This window comes from Oreochromis niloticus, linkage group LG17 (genome assembly GCF_001858045.2).
Source record: "Oreochromis niloticus isolate F11D_XX linkage group LG17, O_niloticus_UMD_NMBU, whole genome shotgun sequence".
In the NCBI taxonomy this organism is placed as follows: Eukaryota; Metazoa; Chordata; class Actinopteri; order Cichliformes; family Cichlidae; genus Oreochromis; species Oreochromis niloticus.
The window spans coordinates 2199973-2221814 of NC_031981.2; the positions used below are offsets into that span (position 1 = coordinate 2199973).

The window sequence follows — 21842 nt, forward strand, 5'->3', positions numbered from 1 at the left end:
GTGCAATGTTCATTGTAAGGATTTTTTAAATTTCTTATTATTATTTTAGGTTTCTGTCATTAAAATCTGTCATCCATATTTGTACATATTTGCACTGCAAACACACAGCTGGACTAAAATATCACCATGTGTCATCCCGCCCGAGGTTTAGATCATCAGTTCGTCTATTTCTGGATCTGCCCTCTGTCACGGAAAAGTTGAGACAAGAACCTCTTCCTTTTGTCTCAGTGAGACTTCATTCATTTACCAGTCTGTCTTTAAAATAATGAAAAAAGGTGAAAAGTTTCTCAACATTTTTATGATACATTTTTATTTATTTGAAGCCAAAGAAAATTTAGTTTGCTCAGATTCTTTAATACTAAGAAACACTACAGCAGCGTGAACGCAGTGGAATTTCCATCCATCCATTTTCCTCGTGTTCAATTCAGGGTTTAATACAATAATCAAGTCTAAATAAAAAACTTCTGTGCAGATCCACAATAATAATAATAATAATAATAATAATAATGATGATAATAATAATGCATACTTTATTGATCTCCGTGGGGAAATTCCTCTCTGCATTTAACCCATTCACTCAGTGAAGCATGTAATGTAGGAAACCACATGACTCATGAGAACAAATTTTACACCAGTTCGAAATTTGAACAAAGCGTCCTCTCAGTTTCTGTATATATGGAGAGAGATCTCTCTTGGGGTCATTCACTTCCGCCTATCCTTTTCAGGGTCGCGGGGGGCGCTGGAGCCTATCCCAGCTGTCTTAGGGCGAGAGGCGGGGTACACCCTGGACAGGCCGCAGGGCTAACACATAGACACAGACAACCATTCGCACTGCCGCATCTACACCTATGGGCAATTTAGTTTCCAATTAACCTAACCCCCACTAACCCATCTCGCCCCTGTGGGCGGTTTATCCTTCAAGCTCGGGTCCTCTACCAGAGGCCTGGGAGCTTGAGGGTCCTGCGCAGTATCTTAGCTGTTCCCAGGACTGCGCTCTTCTGGACAGAGATCTCCGATGTTGTTCCCGGGATCTGCTGGAGCCACTCGCCTAGCTTGGGAGTCACCGCACCTAGTGCTCCGATTACCACGGGGACCACCGTTACCTTCACCCTCCACATCCTCTCGAGCTCTTCTCTGAGCCCTTGGTATTTCTCCAGCTTCTCGTGTTCTTTCTTCCTGATGTTGCTGTCATTCGGAACCGCTACATCGATCACTACGGCCGTCTTCTTCTGTTTGTCTACCACCACTATGTCCGGTTGGTTAACCACCACCATTTTTTCCGTCTGTATCTGGAAGTCCCACAGGATCTTAGCTCAGTCATTCTCCACCACCCTTGGGGGCGTCTCCCATTTTGACCTCGGGACTTCCAGGTTATACTCGGCACAGATGTTCCTGTACACTATGCCGGCCACTTGGTTATGGCGTTCCATGTATGCCTTGCCTGCTAGCTCCATGTATGCCTTGCCTGCTAGCATCTTGCACCCTGCTGTTATGTGCTGGATTGTCTCTGGGGCATCTTTACACAGCCTGCACCTGGGGTCTTGCCTGGTGTGATAGACTCCAGCCTCTATGGATCTTGTGCTCAGAGCTTGTTCTTGTGCTGCCATGATTAGTGCCTCTGTGCTGTCTTTCAGTCCAGCTTTGTCCAGCCACTGGTAGGATTTCTGGATATCAGCCACCTCCTCTATCTGCCGGTGGTACATACCGTGCAGGGGCCTGTCCTTCCATGATGGTTCCTCGCCTTCCTCCTCTTTCTTGGGTTTCTGCTGCCTGAGGTATTCACTGAGCACGCTGTCAGTTGGGGCCATCTTCGTGATGTATTCGTGGATGTTTCTTGTCTCATCCTGGACTGTGGTGCTGACACTTTCATATCTCCCACGAGAAGCTGTCATTCGGAACCGAATTCATAGCAGTTCCCAATGACAGCAATATCAGGAAGAAGGAACACGAGAAGCTGGAGAAATACCAAGGGCTCAGAGAAGAGCTCGAGAGGATGTGGAGGGTGAAGGTAACGGTGGTCCCCGTGGTAATCGGAGCACTAGGTGCGGTGACTCCCAAGCTAGGCGAGTGGCTCCAGCAGATCCCGGGAACAACATCGGAGATCTCTGTCCAGAAGAGCGCAGTCCTGGGAACAGCTAAGATACTGCGCAGAACCCTCAAGCTCCCAGGCCTCTGGTAGAGGACCCGAGCTTGAAGGATAAACCGCCCGCAGGGGCGTGCTGGGTGTTTTTTATATATATATAAATAAATATATATATATATAAATTCCTACACAAACCAACACAAACATGCAAACTCCACAAGGAATGACCCCGGCCTGATGGTGGAATTGAACTCTTGCTGTGGGGCAACAGTGCTAACCACTGTGCCACCGTGTATACATATATCTATCTATGTAGATATATTTCTCCTAATTTTTCTACTTCTTGCTTTTCTACTCTAACAGAGCACTCAGAGAGCTTTACACACACTAGTGTACATATCCTTTCTTATGGATAGATATGGATAGAGGCGGGCAGCAGTGGCATGGTGGTTAGCACTGTTGCCTCACAGCAAGAAGGTCCTGAGTTCAATTCTGTGTAGAGTTTGCACGTTCTCGCTGTGTTTGCGTACTCTGGCTTCCTCCCACAGTCCAAAGACACCCAGTTAGTGGGGTTAGGTTTATTGGAAACACTAAATTGCCCATAGGTGTGAATGTGAGAGCGAATGGTTGTTTCTATGTGTTAGCCCTGCGACCTGTCCAGGGTGTACCCTGCCTCTCGCCCTAAGACAGCTGGGATAGGCTCCAGCGCCCCCTGCGACCCTGAAAAGGAGAAACGAATGGATGGATCGAGAACCTAACTGCTGTTTGACAAAACCCATCTGCTGTTGGATGAGAATAATCAGTAAAACTTCTGTAACAGATTTTATGAACGTCAGTAAAGCTTAGTGCTACAGAGAGAACCTACAAGCCAAGAAAGGCGAGATATAAATAAATGCTGGGATTTTAAAAATCAAAGAAATGGACACCAATAATTGTCTATAGGCCGATCATAGGACATCAAATAAAAGAGAACAATTAGTAAACAGGTGGAATAATCAGACTCAAACGCTGGGCTGATGTTTGTTTAAAGACTTCAACAGTTCCAGCTGTTCTCAGCTCCTCTGGCTGGCTGTCCCAGCAGCTCACGGTCCCGCGCTGGCTCATACACTGCGAGCACGAGAAACACAGGCACCGAAGCGAGACCGTGAAGTGCTTTAAAAGGATTTTAAAATCAGCAGCAGCTTGCTCTTGCTTTCCCTCTGGTCCTCGTGTGAAGCGGGTGTAGAACATTTAGTCACTCGGAGAGAGAAAAAGTCACACTTCAGAAATCTGGCGAATAAATTCACTTTAGAGGCCAGTTTCTTCCTCTGAGCTTTAGAAGCACTGACTGAAATTTACACCCGCACGAGGATCTAGAACAAATTTAAAAGGAATCAAGGCCGCTGGTTTAGGTCACAGCTCGAGCAGCTGAGCATGCACCACAGGCCTAAATGCAGTGGCCTGCATTCGACTCTGCGGTCCCGTGTTATCAGGAGACATGGCCGCATGCAAAACACATCGCAATATATTATGTGCAACACCTGAAAAGGGTAGAAGTAATTAAAAGAAGGCTCATAAGACAACCTCAAAAAGTTTTAAAACAGCTGCAAACACACTAGTAAAGTTTCAACCACAAAGACACAAAACTAAATACAAACTAAGAAAAACGTGACTTTAAACGACACGTGTTCAAAACTGATCTAGAAAGAGACGGAGCGAAAAAAGGAGCGCACTGACAATAATGAGAAACAATCAGAGGTGCAATCACAGAGAAACCCCACATCTGAAAGATTCGTGAACCCGCCCGTGAATGAATGAGACCTGACCCTGCGCTGGCACGCGCATCTTGCAGGAGCTTTAAAGACTCTCGATCCAGCTGACGTAAAACACAGGAAAACCAGCAACTGACACCTCCACTCACACACTACAAAGTAGACTCTGAATGAACCCGTCTGTTATTATGGGCGTTGGAGGCAGCAGCCTCTCTGACAAGACAAACACTGATGAAGCAACCACAGCCTGGGTGGAGCCGCTAACACACGGCTGAAACACCATCATTTGGCAACTGATTTAAGATAACTATCCCCTTTCTGCGGATGAGCGTCGCTTGCCGTCAACGCTCGCCTGCTGTGCGGCAGGCAAACTGGACTGACTAATTGTGCCGTGGACCTGGCCGTCATTTCTTCATCCTCCCGTCTGACGACTCCAAGCATGACAGAACACAGAATAGAGAAGTAAGCGGCTGAGCTTCGTGTGGTGAGTTAATGTGTGTGTTAGAGCAGTTCTTGTTTCACACACGCTGCCGGTGGGAGTATGAGGAAGTAGGTTTTTGAATGCTGTACTGGATGTCTTGTAGGGTGCTGGCTGCTGTTGGCTGTCCTGGTTGTGCGATGGCAGCAATCTAAGGTCAACCTGTGGATTTTTTTACAACGCGCAAAAAACCCCACACCATCTCTCTGGACAGTGGACGGCTGAGGAAGAGAGAGGCCCGCGGGAACAATGGTACAGTACAACCACCTGCATCTGCTCTCAACAGCTGTAACATTTTGTACATTTCAGTTACCTATTTGCTGTTGTTTTCTCGGCTGAAAGGGCGAAACATGATGCCTTTGTATGTTTTCAGTCAGTTTTCTTTTACAAAGGTGCGACAGCTCACAGGAGCTGAATTTCATGTCACTTCTCTCCTTTTTTTAAGAGCCAAAGGAGGATTTTTTGTGCTTTAAAGTGAGTTTTGGCATCTGAAGAGATGAGATAAGATCTCTTGAGGGGAATTCATCTCCTTCACAGCAGCAGGGTGATGTTTCCTCTTTTTCAGGGACAAGCTCACTTTCTCACAGAGTCGAGCTCAAAGCAGTGCTGTGTGATTTCAGTTTGAGGCACAGGTACAAACTTTAAATATAGTAGACAGAGTAAGAAAGTGACCAGTCAAGCAGAAAAGACAGATGAATTTGAATTTAAAGGGAGGATTTTAAGAGGTGGTGCACTCGAGGGGGGCTAACAGACCGAGCTGCAGGCAGCTGCAGGAAGAGAACTGGTAGCATGTACAAAGTTTAGAGGGTTTCACAAGATGCAGCAATGAGGTGTGAGAGGGGAAGTGGACTACAGGAGAGGCCTGCAGTTTCTGTCACAACACTTCCTCCTTGCGCACAGAAGGTCTCCACACATCCAGGATCGCACAGTAGTGGTAGCTGCACCAGCAGCCACATCTGACAAATGGAGGTAAACGAGCAGTTTCAAGAGGGAAGAGAGTGAAAATGCACGTCCAGCTTCACTCGGCTCCCTGTCGGTTTACACGCCACCTTTACATTTAGGCTCCAAGCCATTTATCTATTAGCATCTCAAGTGTGACAAAAGCTTTCAAATCTGTGTCACCCTCGCCTGTTTACACATGACGGCGAAGGAAGAAAAGGAACAAAATCATGCCGACAGAAATAAATTATGAGAAGTGTCAAATGCATCATAGGGTCGTCTTTTTCTTGCTTTCTTTAAACAACTGTGCAGAAAGTTCCGGTTTGATGTGGAAAGCTTTTGAGATTTGACTTCTGCTGATAACCACACCTCACCGCAACTGACTGGCATGTAGTTTGTGGTTCTTAAGGTGTTGGATATTTGCATTACTTTTCTTTCTGTTAAAGGCGGCCAGTCATTCACTGAAGACTAGTGTGATGTCATCACAGCTAAAAAAAAAAAAAAAACAGGAACATGTTTTTTTCTTCCTGGTGAACAATGTTGAGTTTAAGGTTGTGTAAACATAACTAATAACTTTACCTCTATAATAGTCTCTCCAGTCCTACAAACCTACTCCTGAACTCTGTTTAAAAATGATGTAAGATTTAAAGGAGGTCAGCTACTGTAGGCAGCAGAGGATTTGATCTCAGTTAAATGGCATCTACTTACCCGTTATCACCGATTCACAACAACAGTCACCTCGAGATGTTTTGCATTTTAATAATGTAGGAAAAGATCCCTCAGTATTAGAAAGCATCAACAACAATCAGATGACCCCCTATTAGTATGCAACTGTCAACAGTGGGAAGAAAAAACTCCTGTTTAACAGGAAGAAACCTCCAGTGGAATCAGGTTCAGCCATCTGCCATCGAGACAGGACAACAGGCAAACTCGCACTAATTGCTCGTGTGTAACAATCTGTTAACCAGCAACGACGATGTGTATCAGCTCATCAGTAGATGCGTCATTAGGTTATCAACACCACATCAAAACCTTTAATCTCTTTTAGTAAAATATTAAAGACGATCGCAGATTCTGATCTTGCAGAACATAAAAATCTCGTATTTGAGTTCTATTTAAAGAGACGCTGATCTCTGGTATTTCTCTTCTAGTCGTGTTGTCATCAGGTCACTGAAAGGCACCAAAGCTGTGAAGTCATCCTGCCAGCAGCACTGTCCGAGTGCGTGACGCGTTCATTTGTAACAGTCATTACAGGGCAAATTCATATTGATCCACGGCTAAAAATAGTCCCCAGCTTTGGCATAGTTTGGGTCTTTTTAATGGAATTTGCGTCAGAGTCATATCTGATTTATGATTTATGCGCAGAGGGTGTGAGTACTGACACGTATATGAGAAAAAAGAGACTCGTGAATTAGCTTTAAACTTGTGACTTCCGCCCGCTCTTTCCTCTCAGGGGATTTAAATTCAGAAACAAAAGCACACTAAACTGCAGCGCATACATGCTGTGCTTATTTAAGACACGAATATTTAATCATGCCCGTCGCACACTCAGCATCTGTATGCATCTTTCTTTGTCAGAGTTTGCAGCCTGACAGTGTTTCATAATTAAACTTTGTGTTTCTATTTTTATGATGATGATCAGCTAAAAATGAACTTGTTGTTGATGAAGCATCAGCAGAAGCTGTTAGTAGACGTTTTGCTCATATTTGTGGCTAATTAAGCATTTATTGTTTTCCATAAGAAGGGATTGAAACCAGAAACCAGCAAGATGTTAAAAAATCAAATGAAATATGACTTCTTTCCCCCTGAGTGATGCTCAGACACAAAGAAATGAGATCAGTTTGTTACAATGTGCAGCACTTTTCTTCATGATATGTAGAGACAGAGGTAGAGATGACACCCATCGAGGGCATAGATGAGCACAACAAGCTCACCAAGTAACAAAGAGGTCATAACCGAGATGGTCAAGTGACAGATTGGTTCTTCAACTGTGGCTGGATCCTTCAACCTCTTCTTCACCCACTTTGGATGGGAGGCAAAGCCGTCCCAGAGACTTCCTTTGTGTTTCCCCCAGCTTTCACCCATCAAACACATTTCAGGGTGAGAAAACAAGGAGGCGAGCGCTCCTAAGCTGAAAAACTGTGAAAACAAACAGTTTATTACTGAAGTTTGGGCATCCGCTTCATCGCTATCTTCGCCTCCTGTGTAGGTGTCGCATTGTGTTGAGGCAAATTAGAAGAAGTTTCTCTAAAACGTCCGAGCTAGAAAATGAGCTCACCTCATCTGTGACCAGTTTCCTGGTAACGAGCCCCAAGCTTCCTGTAATGATAACCACACTGGTAGTTATGTTTTAAAGCTTGGCTTTACTGATGCCAAAGCTTGTCGTGCGCTTGAAACTGTTTCATTAGAAATCTTCGCTCATCGGTGGCCTCCAGTTTTCCTTTTTCACGTGTCTTTCTTCCTTTGCTTCTTTTTTGGTTTGTTTGTTTCCTTCCTTTCTTTGTCATGTCCGCACTTCTTTCTAAAGCTATCGTCTCTACAACAAACACTAATATTGTTTCAAAATGCTTATTTTTCTGGGTCAAATTCCCACTCAGCCACAGAGTAAGCTGAGCTACGCTGCGTCACAGCGTGTGGTAGTTTCTTCGATGAGGAAACCCAGCTTGAGTAAAATGTCCTTTTAAAGATTATTGCAACATGTCATTACTAACTGAGTCTTCCTCTGCTGTGCGATTCAGGCAAAGTACCACTGGCAGAGTCAAAATGTCAAGCAAAGCGGCGTGGACGACATGGTCCTCCTGTCCAAGATCACCGAAGACGCCATCGTGGACAACCTGAAGAAGAGATACATGGACGACTACATCTTTGTATCCTACAAGCTGCCGGCTGTGTTTGATGTTGTAATTTAACCGTACCTGCAGCCTGACGGGAACTAAAGGCCTCTATTGGAACCGTCCCCATGATCTGCTCTATCTTCACATTAAATCACGCTAAAGAACCCGAACGTGAAAGCATGAAGTGAGAAATCAACTCCAATTCTAAGTGTTAAGTTCGCTGAAATGGCCTTCTTCCATATTTGTGTACAAAGTCTTCTTATCCACCCACAGACGTGCTGGTCAAAACACAAATTCACAGACAACCAAACAAACATATATGGGCATAAATACAAGGAATTCACTCTTCCTCTTCTGAGTTCACCGTGTGACTCAACAGCCCACTTCCGTCTTCTGAAAGCACAGCTGAACGTCAAAGCCATATTTAGAGGAAAAAACCATCCATGTTAAATCCCTGAGTGAGAACGAGGTGATGTTATCTCGAGAATGACTCGCATAGATTAGAGGCTGTTTGTTAATGACGTCCGGTGTCTTTGGTTAGAGTTACTCTCGTGTTAACATGGGATCCTTGGGTAATGCATGCAGCGGTCTTACCAGTCTTATCAGGAAGGAAGTGAACTGATAAATAACTATACTGGTCGTTCTGTCACATATGGCTTTATTTAGGTTATCATGACTTTGGTATTTTCCCCCTTCCCTCCGTCTGGCAGGTTGGCCCCGTGGGTAGTTAGTCAGGTCGGTTGAGCACCATGCAGGTTTTGACATTAGCATTTTGAGTGATATATGTCAGCAATGATGTCACCGTGACATTTTGGTTCAGACTTGTCTTGTACAGTGCGAGTATCAGCTGAAATTTGTGATTTGCTTCAGCCTCGGTGTTGGTGTTTGAAAGAGGTGAGCGCGCTGATGGTGCCAGCGTGTACCAGCTTTGTCTTTTTTCTGTTTTACGTGCAAAGTGAATGAGTGACACCTGCCCCCCAGGAAGCTTTTAGAAGATGGGGTGTTGGGGTCTATTTGAAGGTGGCTAAACGTGGCTAAACGTCTAATGTACATACGCTCTGTTTAAGTGCATATTTAAACCATATAATGCATCATCCCCAAACTTTCCTCAGCCGCCCTCTCCAGACTTACATCGGCCCTGTGTTGATATCTGTTAACCCCTTCAAACAGATGCCCTATTTCACTGACAGAGAGATTGAACTCTATCAAGGAGCTGTAAGTGAATTTTCATCGGCGTCGTCTCATGACTTCTCTAAACTTGTGGCATATGTGGTGCAGAGGTTCTTCCTGTTGCCTGCTGTTGCCCTACGCTCGTTTTACTCAAACTGACCTCAAACCGTTTCGCTCTACAGGCCCAGTATGAGAATCCACCGCACATCTACGCCTTGACTGACAACATGTACAGAAACATGATGATTGACGGGGAGAATCAGTGTGTTATCATCAGGTGAGTTTTCTGCTTCCCGCGATGATGCCCGTGCTGTGCCATGCAGGTATATTTGACAATAAAATATGGCTTTGTGTTGTGTTGTCTGCTAATTTTCACGTGGCTGCGGTAGCGGTGAGAGCGGTGCTGGGAAGACAGTGGCTGCCAAATACATCATGGGTTACATTTCCAAAGTATCTGGAGGAGGATCAAAAGTGCAGGTACAGATCATACGCTTGCTCCGCCTTGTCTGAATTTCTCAAAATGAGTCAAAAAACCTTTAGACTTCCTGCAGTGCGGCGTGGAGGTTTTTCACTGTCTGGTATTGTGTTAATGTTTGTGTGCATGTGTGTGGCAGCATGTAAAGGAAATCATCCTGCAGTCAAATCCTCTGTTGGAAGCCTTTGGTAATGCCAAGACTGTTCGCAACAACAACTCTAGTCGCTTTGTAAGTATGATTTTTTTTACGTGAAGACCTGGTGTGGATGCTTTCTATGAAGTTCTCATTAAGTAATTTACCTGCTCATTTAAAAAAAACCAAACCAAAAAACCCAACCCCATGGCCCAAAATAAAACATTCAAGAGTTCAGCAGTCACATATAATTTTTTCACAAATAAACGCCCAGTGTTCTTGATCTGAACCCTTTCAACTATTCAACTATTTATGGATCCTTCACTGTTTTAAGCTTGACTTAAATGTCTTTGGTAAATCTACACCCCAGCGTACAATGTAACCGTAACCAAGAGAAATCCCAACAATCAAATGAACCCTTTTAGCAAGCACTTGGCAACAGTAGGAAGGAAAAACTCCCTGTTAACAAGAAGAAACCTCTGGAAGAACCGTGCTGGGGGAGGGGCGGGTATCTGCTTTGACCGGCTGGCGGTGAGGGAAGGAAGACGGGACAAAAGCACACGAGGTTACCTGGAAGAGCACTCGTTTTAGCTTGCCAAGTGTGCTAGTTGTAAAAAAGCTAAGATGTTAGCTTTATAAACAGTACCCATGCTAAATATCAGCTTATTCATTAGAGGAATAACCTCAGCAATCCCACAATCCTCTGTGAGCAAGCGCTTGGCAACAGTGGGGAGAAAGAACTCCCTTTTAAGGCCTCCAGTAGAACCAGGAGTGTCAGGAAAAACAAACTCTGTGGGAGGGAAGACAAGGTGTAGTGGCACCAACAGTAGCAGCACATAAACAGACGGGAAGTGAAAAGAAGGGAGCGGAGAACAAGTGCTCATTGTATTTTTGGAAGTCCCCCACCCGCCTGATTCAGTTTTATCTATAAGCTTTATCAAAAAAAACAAAGCTTTCATCTTAAAACTAGCGTGTGTGTCTGTCTCCTGAATCCAAACTGGAAGGTGGCACCAATGTAAAGAGTCCTAAAGGCTCCGCCCCCTGAGCTACTTTCGGAGATTCTAGGAGTGAGAGGGAAGTGCTCCATTGGAATAACACAGTACTATGATGTTTTTAAGGTAATTAGGTAATATTAGCATGTAAATAATAACAGCTGTCTCAAAGCATTGCAGAGCAAGCCGAGACACCGGCAGAGCGAGGTTGTGCAGAGCCACATATGTGCCTGTAGCCTCATTATGACTTGAGTGAGTCATTTATTTCAACACTTCAAAAACATTTTTATTGCAATCATTCTGGTTTCTCATAAGAAGGGTCCTAATGATGTGATATCACACCTATAAACCACCCTAACCTGCATGTCTGCAGCTTTAGCATGAGATATCAGAAGAGCAATTAGTTATATTTCCTGTTACCCTTTGTACACCATCACAGCTCTTGTGTACTGAGAGTGCAGTCAGATGCACGCATATATTTTCTGACTCATATAAATGTAGTGAACATGGAAGTGGTTTATCTTTAGGAAACGGTCGCATCATTTGAGAACTGTCTCATCCTGAAAGCAAATTTTGACACTGACTGATCTGCAATAAAGAGTGAGGACAGGGTCCCTCGCAGCCTCGTTTCTCAACTCCAAGTGTTGACTTTGATTTTTACATTAATCAGGGGAAATACTTTGAGATCCAGTTCAGCAGAGGAGGGGAGCCAGATGGTGGAAAAATATCAAACTTTCTGCTCGAAAAGTCAAGAGTGGTCAGCCAGAACGAGAACGAGAGGAACTTCCACATTTACTATCAGGTGAGAGTCTGACGAGCGCAAACCGCAGATTAATAGCAACTGCTTTTAAAAAAAGATATAAAAAACACAGAGTTCCTCTTAAGCTGCAAGATCCACATTCAAAAATGAAGCCAGTGTGTGTGACTCCCGCTGTGCCTGCTTTGTTGTCTTCCAGTTGATAGAGGGAGCTAGCGCTCAGCAGAGAGAGGCCCTGGGCATCATGACTCCTGATTATTACTACTACCTCAACCAGTCCGGGACATACAAGGTGGATGGGACCAACGACAGCAAAGACTTCCAGGAAACTATGGTACGCTATCACTGTTTGAAGGACTGTTCACACGTATAGCTGGGATCCAGTGGTGTTCAGCAAACTTAAGTCTGATCAATACTTTGTAGCTAAACCCATTATAGTGGCTCTAGCTGGTCTACATTGATTGCTGGCAGGAAAAAAAATGTGGAAGTAAAGTAGTTCTGCTTGACATCCCCTCACGTTCGGGTGAAGCTGCTGCCGTCACACTTTCTTCTTGGATTTGTCCTTCAGGAGGCCATGCAGGTGATTGGGATCCCAGGTGACATCCAGACTCAGGTGCTGCAGATCGTTGCGGGTATCCTCCACCTGGGAAACATTAGCTTCATAGAAGCTGGCAACTATGGGCAGGTGGAAAGCACAGACTGTGAGTGCAACACACACACGCGCCGACGCATAGGTTTTTTTGCAAACACGCTCTTCTGTGCACATGCAGCCATACTCCCGCTGGAGATCACCATAACAAAGGTCGTCCCCCGGCACACGCCCTACAAATTAATAGAATCTCTACACACACAGATGACTTCCCTGTTTACTGCCTCAGTAGATAATTGGTGTTTACATCCAAAGCAGGCAATTATACCCTCCCTTGGCTTCTGTCTAGTATTAATTCATCATAGGAAGTCTTTGCTTATGGCAAAATATATTTTCAGGCATAATAAAACACATCTGAATCTTACGAGCCCATTTTTGGCACGATTGAGCTACAACTTTCATTCGGTTTGCTCCAGTGCTCGCATTCCCCGCCTATCTGCTGGGCATCGACCCCAACCGTCTGCAGGACAAGCTGACCAGCCGGAAGATGGATTCAAAGTGGGGAGGGAAGTCCGAGTCCATTAACGTGACCCTGAACCAGGAGCAGGCCAACTACACACGAGACGCCCTGGCCAAAGCGCTGTATGCACGCCTCTTTGACTACCTGGTGGAGGTATTCACACTTGATGATGCAGCTGAGCAAAAACAGACTAAAGAAAATGAAACATTTGCTTTTAATTCAGCTGACAAGTATTCACGCACCTCATCTGCTCTTTGCATTTGTCTCGTTTCCTTACTTCTCCAGTCTATAAATAAAGCCATCCAGAAACCACATGAGGAATTCAGCATCGGAGTACTTGACATTTATGGCTTTGAGATATTCCAGGTTAGGCTTCTCATAACTTCCAGATACTTAACCTTTGCACACATCCGCTAAAAGACTAAATGTGTGTTTATAGCAGGATTTGTTTCATCTCTTACTGACTGTGTTGTATTTGCTTCCTCAGAGAAACGGTTTTGAGCAGTTTTGCATCAACTTTGTCAACGAGAAACTGCAACAGATCTTCATCGAACTCACCCTGAAGGCTGAGCAGGTAGCTGCACTGTGCAGCGCATGCATTTGACTCCACAGGTGGTGAGGACCGGATTGTTTCTTCACTGTATGTCCTAAAACCAGATATTTTGCTCTCATTGTCTCTCAGGAAGAATATGTTCAGGAGGGCATCAAGTGGACGCCCATCGAGTACTTCAACAACAAGATCGTGTGCGACCTTATTGAAAATAAACTGGTAAGCTCATAAACGCGATGACTGACGGAGGGTTTATGCAGATCGCGTAAAAGTGCCTCTCATTAGAAAACAAGTGGGCCTCTAAAGCAGCGAGAGTTTGGTGCTCTGCTTCCTGAAAACAGAAGAACAGAGCGCTCGGGGTCACAACAGGAAGAATCAGGTCACGTGACCAAGATGTAGCAGCAACATCGGGGGTAACATTTGTGTTTTGTTTTTGGAAAAGTTTTATTGCACATTTGGGGATCTTTTAAACTCAGGATCTTTATTTTCACAGTAAATCAGATAATATGTGATATTCCCAAAAGCCAAAAAGGAAAGAAGAAAAGACATACGGGGCATTGGTGGAGAGCTGCAGTTTGATGCCCTTGTATGAATTTGTGTGTTTGAAGTGTTTGACTGGATGAATAAAAATGGTGATTTACATGCGATCTAAAGACATCAGACTTTCAATCAAGCTACTGTATAAAAGTAACTTTATATAAGTTCTATTCTGGCTCATATTAAAGCTCTACACACGTGTGACCTCTAATTTAAATTTGAGTTCACAGACATTACTATGAAAAGTTCCCAGGTGATTACCATGTCGAAACATTTAGTATTATATAACTGCATGTGTGCTAATTTGTATCCATTTCTAATAGATATTTCTTATCCGTTTATCTGAAAGTTATCAAAACTCTTAAGAACAAAATCGCAGGCGAAAGCAGCTAAAAAGCCATCGTCTCTTTGCAGAACCCTCCGGGTATAATGAGCGTGCTGGATGATGTGTGTGCCACCATGCATGCCAAAGGAGAGGGTGCAGATGGCACTCTGCTGCAGAAACTGCAGGCTGCTGTGGGGACGCATGAACATTTCAACAGCTGGAACTCCGGCTTTGTTATACATCACTACGCCGGGAAGGTAAGGTGTTTGCTCGATGTGGCGCTAATTAAACATCAAAGACTTGTTTTTTGGGGGGTTTTAAGTGAAAATATCTGGTGTCATCGCAGGTGTCGTATGATATCAACGGCTTCTGTGAAAGAAATCGGGACGTGCTCTTCCCCGACCTCATCGAGCTCATGCAGAGCAGTGAATTGTGAGTTTCCTGTACTGGTCTGATTGTTGCACTGAAGGCGTAATTTTAAAAAAACAATGTATTAACTAAAAAATTGTCTCTTTAGTAACTTCATCCGTAGCTTGTTCCCTGAAAACCTCAACACAGATAAAAAAGCAAGGCCGACCACGGCAGGTTCAAAGATCAAGGTGAGTTTTTGAATCTGTAACAAAGATGGTTGATTTTGTGCAGCAGCACATTGATCTCACGCTGTTGTTTCCCTCGCAGAAACAAGCGAACGACCTGGTGAACACGCTGATGAAGTGCACGCCGCATTACATCCGCTGCATCAAACCCAATGAGACAAAGCGGCCAAAGGACTGGGAGGAGAGCAGGTGAGAATGCTCGCCGTCACGCTTTGAGCAACTCTGAAAGATTTCACAGGGAATGTTTGCTGATCAGCGGCGCTCTCTGTTTTTAGGGTCAGGCATCAAGTAGAATACCTCGGACTGCGGGAAAACATCCGCGTACGAAGGGCTGGATTCGCATATCGGAGACTCTTCAGTAAATTTCTGATGAGGTAAGTTTAATCGTGTGTGTTCATGGAATCGCTGCCTGAAAAAAGAAACACAGCTCTCACTGTGATTTGTTTGTTTGGTGTTTTTAAATCCAGGTACGCCATTCTGACAGCCGAAACGTGGCCGTGCTGGAGAGGTCCAGAGCAGCAGGGGGTGCTTCACCTCCTCCGCTCCGTCAACATGGATAACGATCAGTACCAGATGGGACGCACCAAAGTCTTCGTGAAGAACCCTGAATCGGTACGGAGCGCTTCATATTTTCTATTCCCTCAGGTTGCATATTTGTTCTAACCAGTGTTGTAACATAATCAGCTTTACAAATAAAGACTGAAAACCTATGAAAAGCTCACACTGCATGCAAGACATGAGCTGTCGTACCTCTCAGTGAGGTAAAGAGCAAGCTGCGATGAAGGCAGAGAAGATTATGCTGCATGTTTTTTGACTCATCTCAGCAGGACGATATTAATGTTGCTGCGCTGAAATGTTAGTGTGAAAAGGCACTGAAATAGCTTCAAAGATTAAAAAAAGTTCAGACCACAGCTACTTTCTAACCTCCACATAGCTGCAAGATGTCGGGGGAAGTTTTTGCAAGTGTATTATTGACATTGTCGCATGCGGATGTTGTTGCCATTGTGTTTTTCAACGAAACAAGCGTGACAACAGCTAATAATGCTGCTGCAGCTGGTTCATTAACCACTTTAATTCCATTTAATTTATAAAAAATATTTATATTTATTAGTCCTTTATTTATCCAGGTAAAAAATCTCATTGAGATTAAAAATCTCATTTCCAAGAGAGACCTGGCATATATTGAAATATATATATTGGAAGATAAAGACCCTACAAAAATACAGAGGAAACCCCGGCAATCAGACGAGCTCCTGTGAGCAAGGATTTGGTGATAGTGGGGAGGAAAAACTTCCTTTTAACAGGAAGAAACCTCTGACAGACACAGGGGGAGGAAGACGGGACAAAAGACCCACTGTGACAGAGAGCCAGAAATGAATAATAACTCATGATTAAATGTAGAGCGGTGCATAAACACGGAGAGAGTGATAAAAGGGGAGTGAAGAAGAAACACCAAGTGCATCCTGGGAATCTCCAAGCAGCCTACGCCTATAGCATAGCTAAGGGAGGATCGAAGGTCACCTTGCTCTAACCAGAGAAATGTTGCACTCAACATACACTAAACTTGCAGAAATACTCATGCACATATGCCTTTCAGCTGTTTCTGCTTGAGGAGATGAGAGAGAGGAAGTTTGACACTTTTGCCAGAATCATTCAAAAAGCCTGGAGAAAATTCATCGCTAGGAAGAAGTACGAACAGATGAGAGAAGAGGGTGAGTCACACGAACGACGAGATTCTCCGCACAGGTTGCACCAAAGAGTTTGAGTTGGTTTTATAAATGTTTGTCCTTCCTTGTGACTCGCAGCCTCAGACATCCTGTACAACTCCAAAGAGCGGAGGAAGAACAGCATCAACAGGAACTTCGTTGGCGACTACCTCGGGCTGGAGCAGAGGCCTGAGCTGCGGCAGTTCCTCGCCAAGAGGGAGCGCGTCGACTTCGCTGATTCGGTTAACAAGTTTGATCGCAGGTTCAAGGTTTGAAGCTTTGGGAATTCTTCTGGTTTCGTCCAATCAAGGAAAGAGTTGTAGCGCTGTGCAAAAGTCTTGAGCCAATCCCTCATTTCTTTATATTTTGCTAGGAAAGTAGTGATTTATGGACATAGTATAAAAGACAAAAAGTGAGTTTTTACCATTCTAACAAGCTTGAAAGTTTACTGTGACCACCTTTATTCTTCAACCCGAATTATCCCGGGCAGCTTTCTTTAAGTAGTCTCCAGGAATAGCTCTTTTTCTTGGCTTCATGAAGGACATTCAAAGCTCTTCTTCGGATGTTGGCCGTCATTTGTTCTGTTCTCCATCAACATGATCACACACTGCTTCAGCAGTGTTGCGGTCGAGGCTCTGGGGAGGCCAGTCCACGACTGATCATGTTCTATTATGTCCAGAGCAGAGCAGGTATGCTTTTTACCGTATTGACAGTTTGGATCATTGTCATCCTCAAACATGAAGCCACTGTCAATCGAAAGCTTTGCAGACAGTGTTTCATGATGGATAAAATCTGGTGGTACATTTGTGCATTCATTGTCCAGATCCTCAATTTTTTTTAAGGACACGTTGCACACCTCACTATTTTATGCCCATCAAACTGTGTTATCTCAGGCATTTTTCAAAACTTGATAAAAGACATTTTTATGTGTTATGTGTTTCAACAAGCTTGAATGAGTCACAGGTCAAAAGCATTTCTCTGAAAACAGTCAGGCACAAGCAGCCAGTCTCCAAAGAAAACAACTGAAAGACCTTCAGAAAGTCTGGAAAACTATTGCTCACGACCAGTTTGATAAAAATAAGGAAATGAAGGGTGGCTCAAAAGTTTGGCAACGTACTCTATGTTGAGTTTCTTCAACAATAAGACCTTAAAAGACTTATAAAAGAAATTAAATTCACGCTTTCTTGCTTGTTGTCGACTTCAGAAAAAATGTGCTTTGTCCTCTGTAGCTGTTGTCTCCCTGAGCCTGGCTCTGCCGGAGGTTTCTTCCTGTTAAAAGGGAGTTTTTCCTTCCCACTGTCGCCAAAGTGCTGCTCATAGGGGGTCATATGATTGTTGGGTTTTTCTCTGTATGTATTATTGTAGGGTCTACCTTACAATATAAAGCACATTGAGGCGACTGTTGTTGTGATTTGTTGCTGTATAAGTAAAATTGAATTGAATCGTATCTTGTCCCCAGAGTCACCCGCTTTCCTTTTCTCTCCTCAACCCAGTCTATCAAGAGAGATTTGATCCTGACCCCGAAAGGCATCTATCTGATTGGCCGAGAGAAGGTGAAGAAAGGACCCGAGAAAGGACAGATAAAGGAAGTACTAAAGCGGAAGATGGAGTTTGGAAGCATCAGCAGTGTCTCTCTCAGGTGTGTATCTAATTTAACAGACATTCATTACTAAAAGTTGTCATTTTTATGTAGCCTGTGTATTTTGTTACTGCTGCTAGTCTGTTTGGCACTGAAGTGAAAAATGTAACTGCATCCTCTGCTCTCTTCTTGCTGCTATTTTAACGCTTCCTTGAATGTCTTTCAGTGTTTCAATTGCCCGTACTGCTTCCTCTTTCTGTTTTTAAACTTCAGCAAGAGTGAGTTCATGGTATTTTTCTCCTTCTTAGTACGAGACAGGATGATTTCTTCGTCCTCCACGAAGCCCAGTATGACAGTTTGCTGGAATCCAACTTTAAAACAGAGTTCCTCAGTTTGCTTTCCAAACGCTACGAGGAAGTGACAAAAAGAAAACTGACAATCTCCTTCGGTGACAGGTCGGTAGAGGAACACACAGCCTTTGTTGGCACGAGTAAAAACACACAGGGGTGACTAACGCTCGTTCTTCTTGCTTCAGATTGGAGTTCAGAGTGAAGAAGGAGGGCTGGGGTGGAGGAGGCACCAGAATAGTAGTGTTCCAGAAAGGCCCTGGAGACCTGGCCCAGCTCAAACCTGGAGGGAAGACCCTGTCTGTCACAATAGGAGATGGTCTACCCAAATCCTCTAGTAGGTTAAAATAAGTCATGATGCCGCATAGACTCAACAAAAGTAACAGCAAATTTAAATAGTAAATAAAATGCTGCCTGTATAAGCATCCTAACTGTCCCTTCTTTTGATTAGAGCCAACCAGGAAGTCATTTCCTCCGTCTTACGGTGGAGGAGGAGGAGGAGGAAGAAACCACGTAGCCCCCAAATGTAAGCCACTACTCACCTGTTATCCCACCCAAAGCCTTTCGATGTGGAAAAACCCTTCCAGTGGCTCAAAGTAACTAAATAGGACGAGTGGGTGTACTTATTGAAACATAAAAAAGTACTGCAGTATTTACACTCTGTTGTATTTTGATTAACTTTTCAGCTATTTCAATCATAATCCTTTTTACTTTATGTTTATTGAGCTGCCGATTGCTTACTTTGTACGTTTAGGTCATAAATAAAAGCTCATTCAATACGACATATGGCTGCAGCATGTGAAGCTGTAAAACAATAAACCAGCAAAGGCACCAGTGATAACTGATAACACTGAAATGGGCCGTTCTGAGTCTTTACCATCGTACTGCTGGTCTGTTATTGAAGCACACGTTTCGTTCTCTCTCCTCAGTGCATCAGAACGGCGGAGCCAAATTCCCCAGAGGTCCTCATAACCCACAAGCTGATATCACGTATTCCTCCCCGCAAAAGCAGGGCCGACCACTCCAGGGAGGCCCGCCCAAACTGGGATCCCAGAGAGGCCCCCGACCTCCAGCGCCAAACCAGTATAACCAACGAAACTTGGACTTCCTTAATGTGCCTGATCAGGGCATGTCAGGGTAAGACATATTAAAAAAAGGCATTAAAAAAGAAAGGAAGGTGTGGTTTGTAAGGGATTGCCAAGGTGAGGCTCACTGAAACCTGCGAGTAACTGAAGGTTAGAGCGAGGCAGAGAAACCTGTTTGTTTCTAAGTGAATTACTGAATCGTCTCTTCCATACTAGATGCTGTTTCGCTGGTTTGGGGGGGATGTTCTGGGAACAAAGTAGTTCCTACCAGCTGCACTCAGAGGCGGGTCAGAAAGCCTGGTTAAATAAATGTTGAGGGTTGAGAGAGATTAAACACATTAATTCCTTAAATCTGGGGAGAAAGATCACTGACAGCCTCTCTTTAATCCATTCAGGGTGTGGCACACAGTGTTGGTTAAAGTCAAAGACTCTATATCAACGACACAAACACCCTGCTTTTATGTTTGCTTGTTTTTTAGCTGACAGTCTGTTATTCTGACCGCTGATGTCTTGCTTTTTTGGGATATGGATGAGACCGGACTGGGATGAGTCCTGAGGATGTTCTTTTTTCCCCTTTGTCACAGGAAGCAGAGGAAAAGGAGCATCACCCAGCGACCTCCTCCTGCTCCTAAACCGCAGCCTCGACCTCAGGGTCCTCGCTGCCGGGCGTTATATCAGTACGTCGGCCAAGACACAGATGAGATCAGCTTCGAGGTCAATGATGTGTTCGATCTCGTCAAAGAAGGTGCGTGCACGAAAGCAACGAGATGCAGATTGATGAGATAGACTGAAAGTGTTTCATGACGTGTTTCTCTACCGTTTCTCTCCGCAGACGCGTCAGGCTGGTGGACGGGCAGAATCGGAGGAAAGGAAGGTCTCTTCCCGGGTAACTATGTGGAAAAGATTTGATGAGAACCTTGCAAACGTGTCTGTGTTTGCTCATAAACAGATGTAATGCACATTCAGAAACTGCCTGCGAGTTGTTCACGGATGCATCGGGGCTTTTAAAGGGTCGAGCTCTCTGACGTTTGAGCCCCAGCTAATTTACCCGGCAGCGTGCCGTAGAAGCAGAACACATGAAGGATTACTCTTGAGTTTATTATCGCTAAAGCACAACTGCAAATAGCTGCTCAGGTTCCATCTTTGTCTTGGTGTCAAACAATCCCGTTGAGAAAGAAACCAGCGAAGTCTTCGACGTCACCGGCAGTGCAACAACACCTCTGACTCGTTACTCCACAGTCGACGACTCAAAGTTACGCCGAGTGAAGGCGTGACAGAAGAGCAGCATGAAAATACTGCATCGCTTCCTGATGTTTACACTGTTTTATCCGCCTGAAGCTTTCTTCCCGATCAATGACGACTACTTCTTTTGATTAAGTCAACAAGCGTCTAATCGAGCGAAAACAGACTTTTGAAAATACTGAAATTGCCAGAAATGATGCTTTTGCTCTGAAACTTCAGATCAAATCAAAACCATTAAGAGAAGCAACATTTTAATGTCAGTCTTATCTTTTTTTTATACTCTGATTTTTTTTTACTGATATTTCTCGTGGTATTTTCTTATATTTTCACTTTAATAAAAAAAGGAAAAAAACATTTATTTCCACGTTTTTACCTCGGGGACTTTTGCACTTGTTTGTTTTGTGTTGCCAGTAAGTTAGAAAAACATTTCTGAAGAGCAGAACAGGAAGAAAGAGATGGTTGAACTTTAATATGAACTTGAATGTGATTATTTTGGCCAGCTTTGTATTTTTATTTCAACTTGTGGTGGATTTTTGTAAAATAATGTGATTACTTTCAGTCATTTTGTTCAGGATTTTTTAATGTGAATGAGAAAAATAAAGACTCCCTCAGAAAGATTTTTCTTTCAGTTGTTAAAAGTTTGATATGTTTGCTCGCAACAATAATATTATACCTGTTCTGAAACGTAGCTCTAAAGAAAGCTCCCAAAAGAGATTTCCTGTTCCTACAAATAGTAATATGATATCTGCTCACTTAGGTACACATTGTTGGACCTTTTTTTGTCAGCTTTAATTCTTCCTAGCTTAGAATAAACAAGGTGCTGGAAATAAACATGGAAGCACTGAAAGATGCGCAGATTGTGCAAAGATCTAACCAAAATAATAATCAGCCAGTCAGCTGCTGCGAACAGGCCACAGCACAGATCTTTAACCTGCAGCAGCAGCTTCGTTTAAAGCTGCGCAGCCTGCAGTAATTGGATTGGCCAAAGCCTCCTGATTGGTGCCGCACACCTATTTTTCTCTAAATTATGACGGCCCTGAGAGATTAACAGCCCATCTCTGTCTCAGATTTAATCACCGTGGCAGTGTGTGGCAGTGTGTGGCAGTGTGTGTGGGGGTGTGTGGCAGTGTGTGGGGGTGTGTGGCAGTGTGTGG

The 21842-nt window shown here is 44.0% G+C and overlaps 1 protein-coding gene across 2 annotated transcripts; it reads left to right on the forward strand.

The window, feature by feature from the left end:
* The first annotated feature begins 4015 nt into the window (after positions 1–4015).
* myo1f (myosin IF) lies at positions 4016–21311 on the forward strand. 2 transcript variants are annotated; one of them, XM_005451860.4, is made up of 29 exons: positions 4016–4318; positions 4419–4564; positions 7990–8118; positions 9211–9300; positions 9438–9532; positions 9645–9732; positions 9870–9959; positions 11526–11657; positions 11812–11946; positions 12181–12313; positions 12678–12874; positions 13007–13087; positions 13209–13295; positions 13404–13490; positions 14223–14390; positions 14480–14565; positions 14651–14732; positions 14812–14918; positions 15005–15103; positions 15197–15341; positions 16327–16441; positions 16535–16704; positions 17929–18074; positions 18323–18469; positions 18550–18698; positions 18813–18887; positions 19291–19498; positions 20031–20191; positions 20279–21311. In XM_005451860.4, exons 2-29 carry the CDS (start codon positions 4562–4564, stop codon positions 20353–20355), a joined length of 3282 nt encoding a protein of 1093 aa, XP_005451917.1. In that variant the 5' UTR covers positions 4016–4318; positions 4419–4561; the 3' UTR covers positions 20356–21311. The 2 variants fall into 2 exon arrangements, with proteins under 2 accessions (XP_005451917.1, XP_005451918.1); XM_005451861.4 differs by having other exon boundaries at positions 4016–4296.
* The last annotated feature ends 531 nt before the right edge of the window (positions 21312–21842 follow it).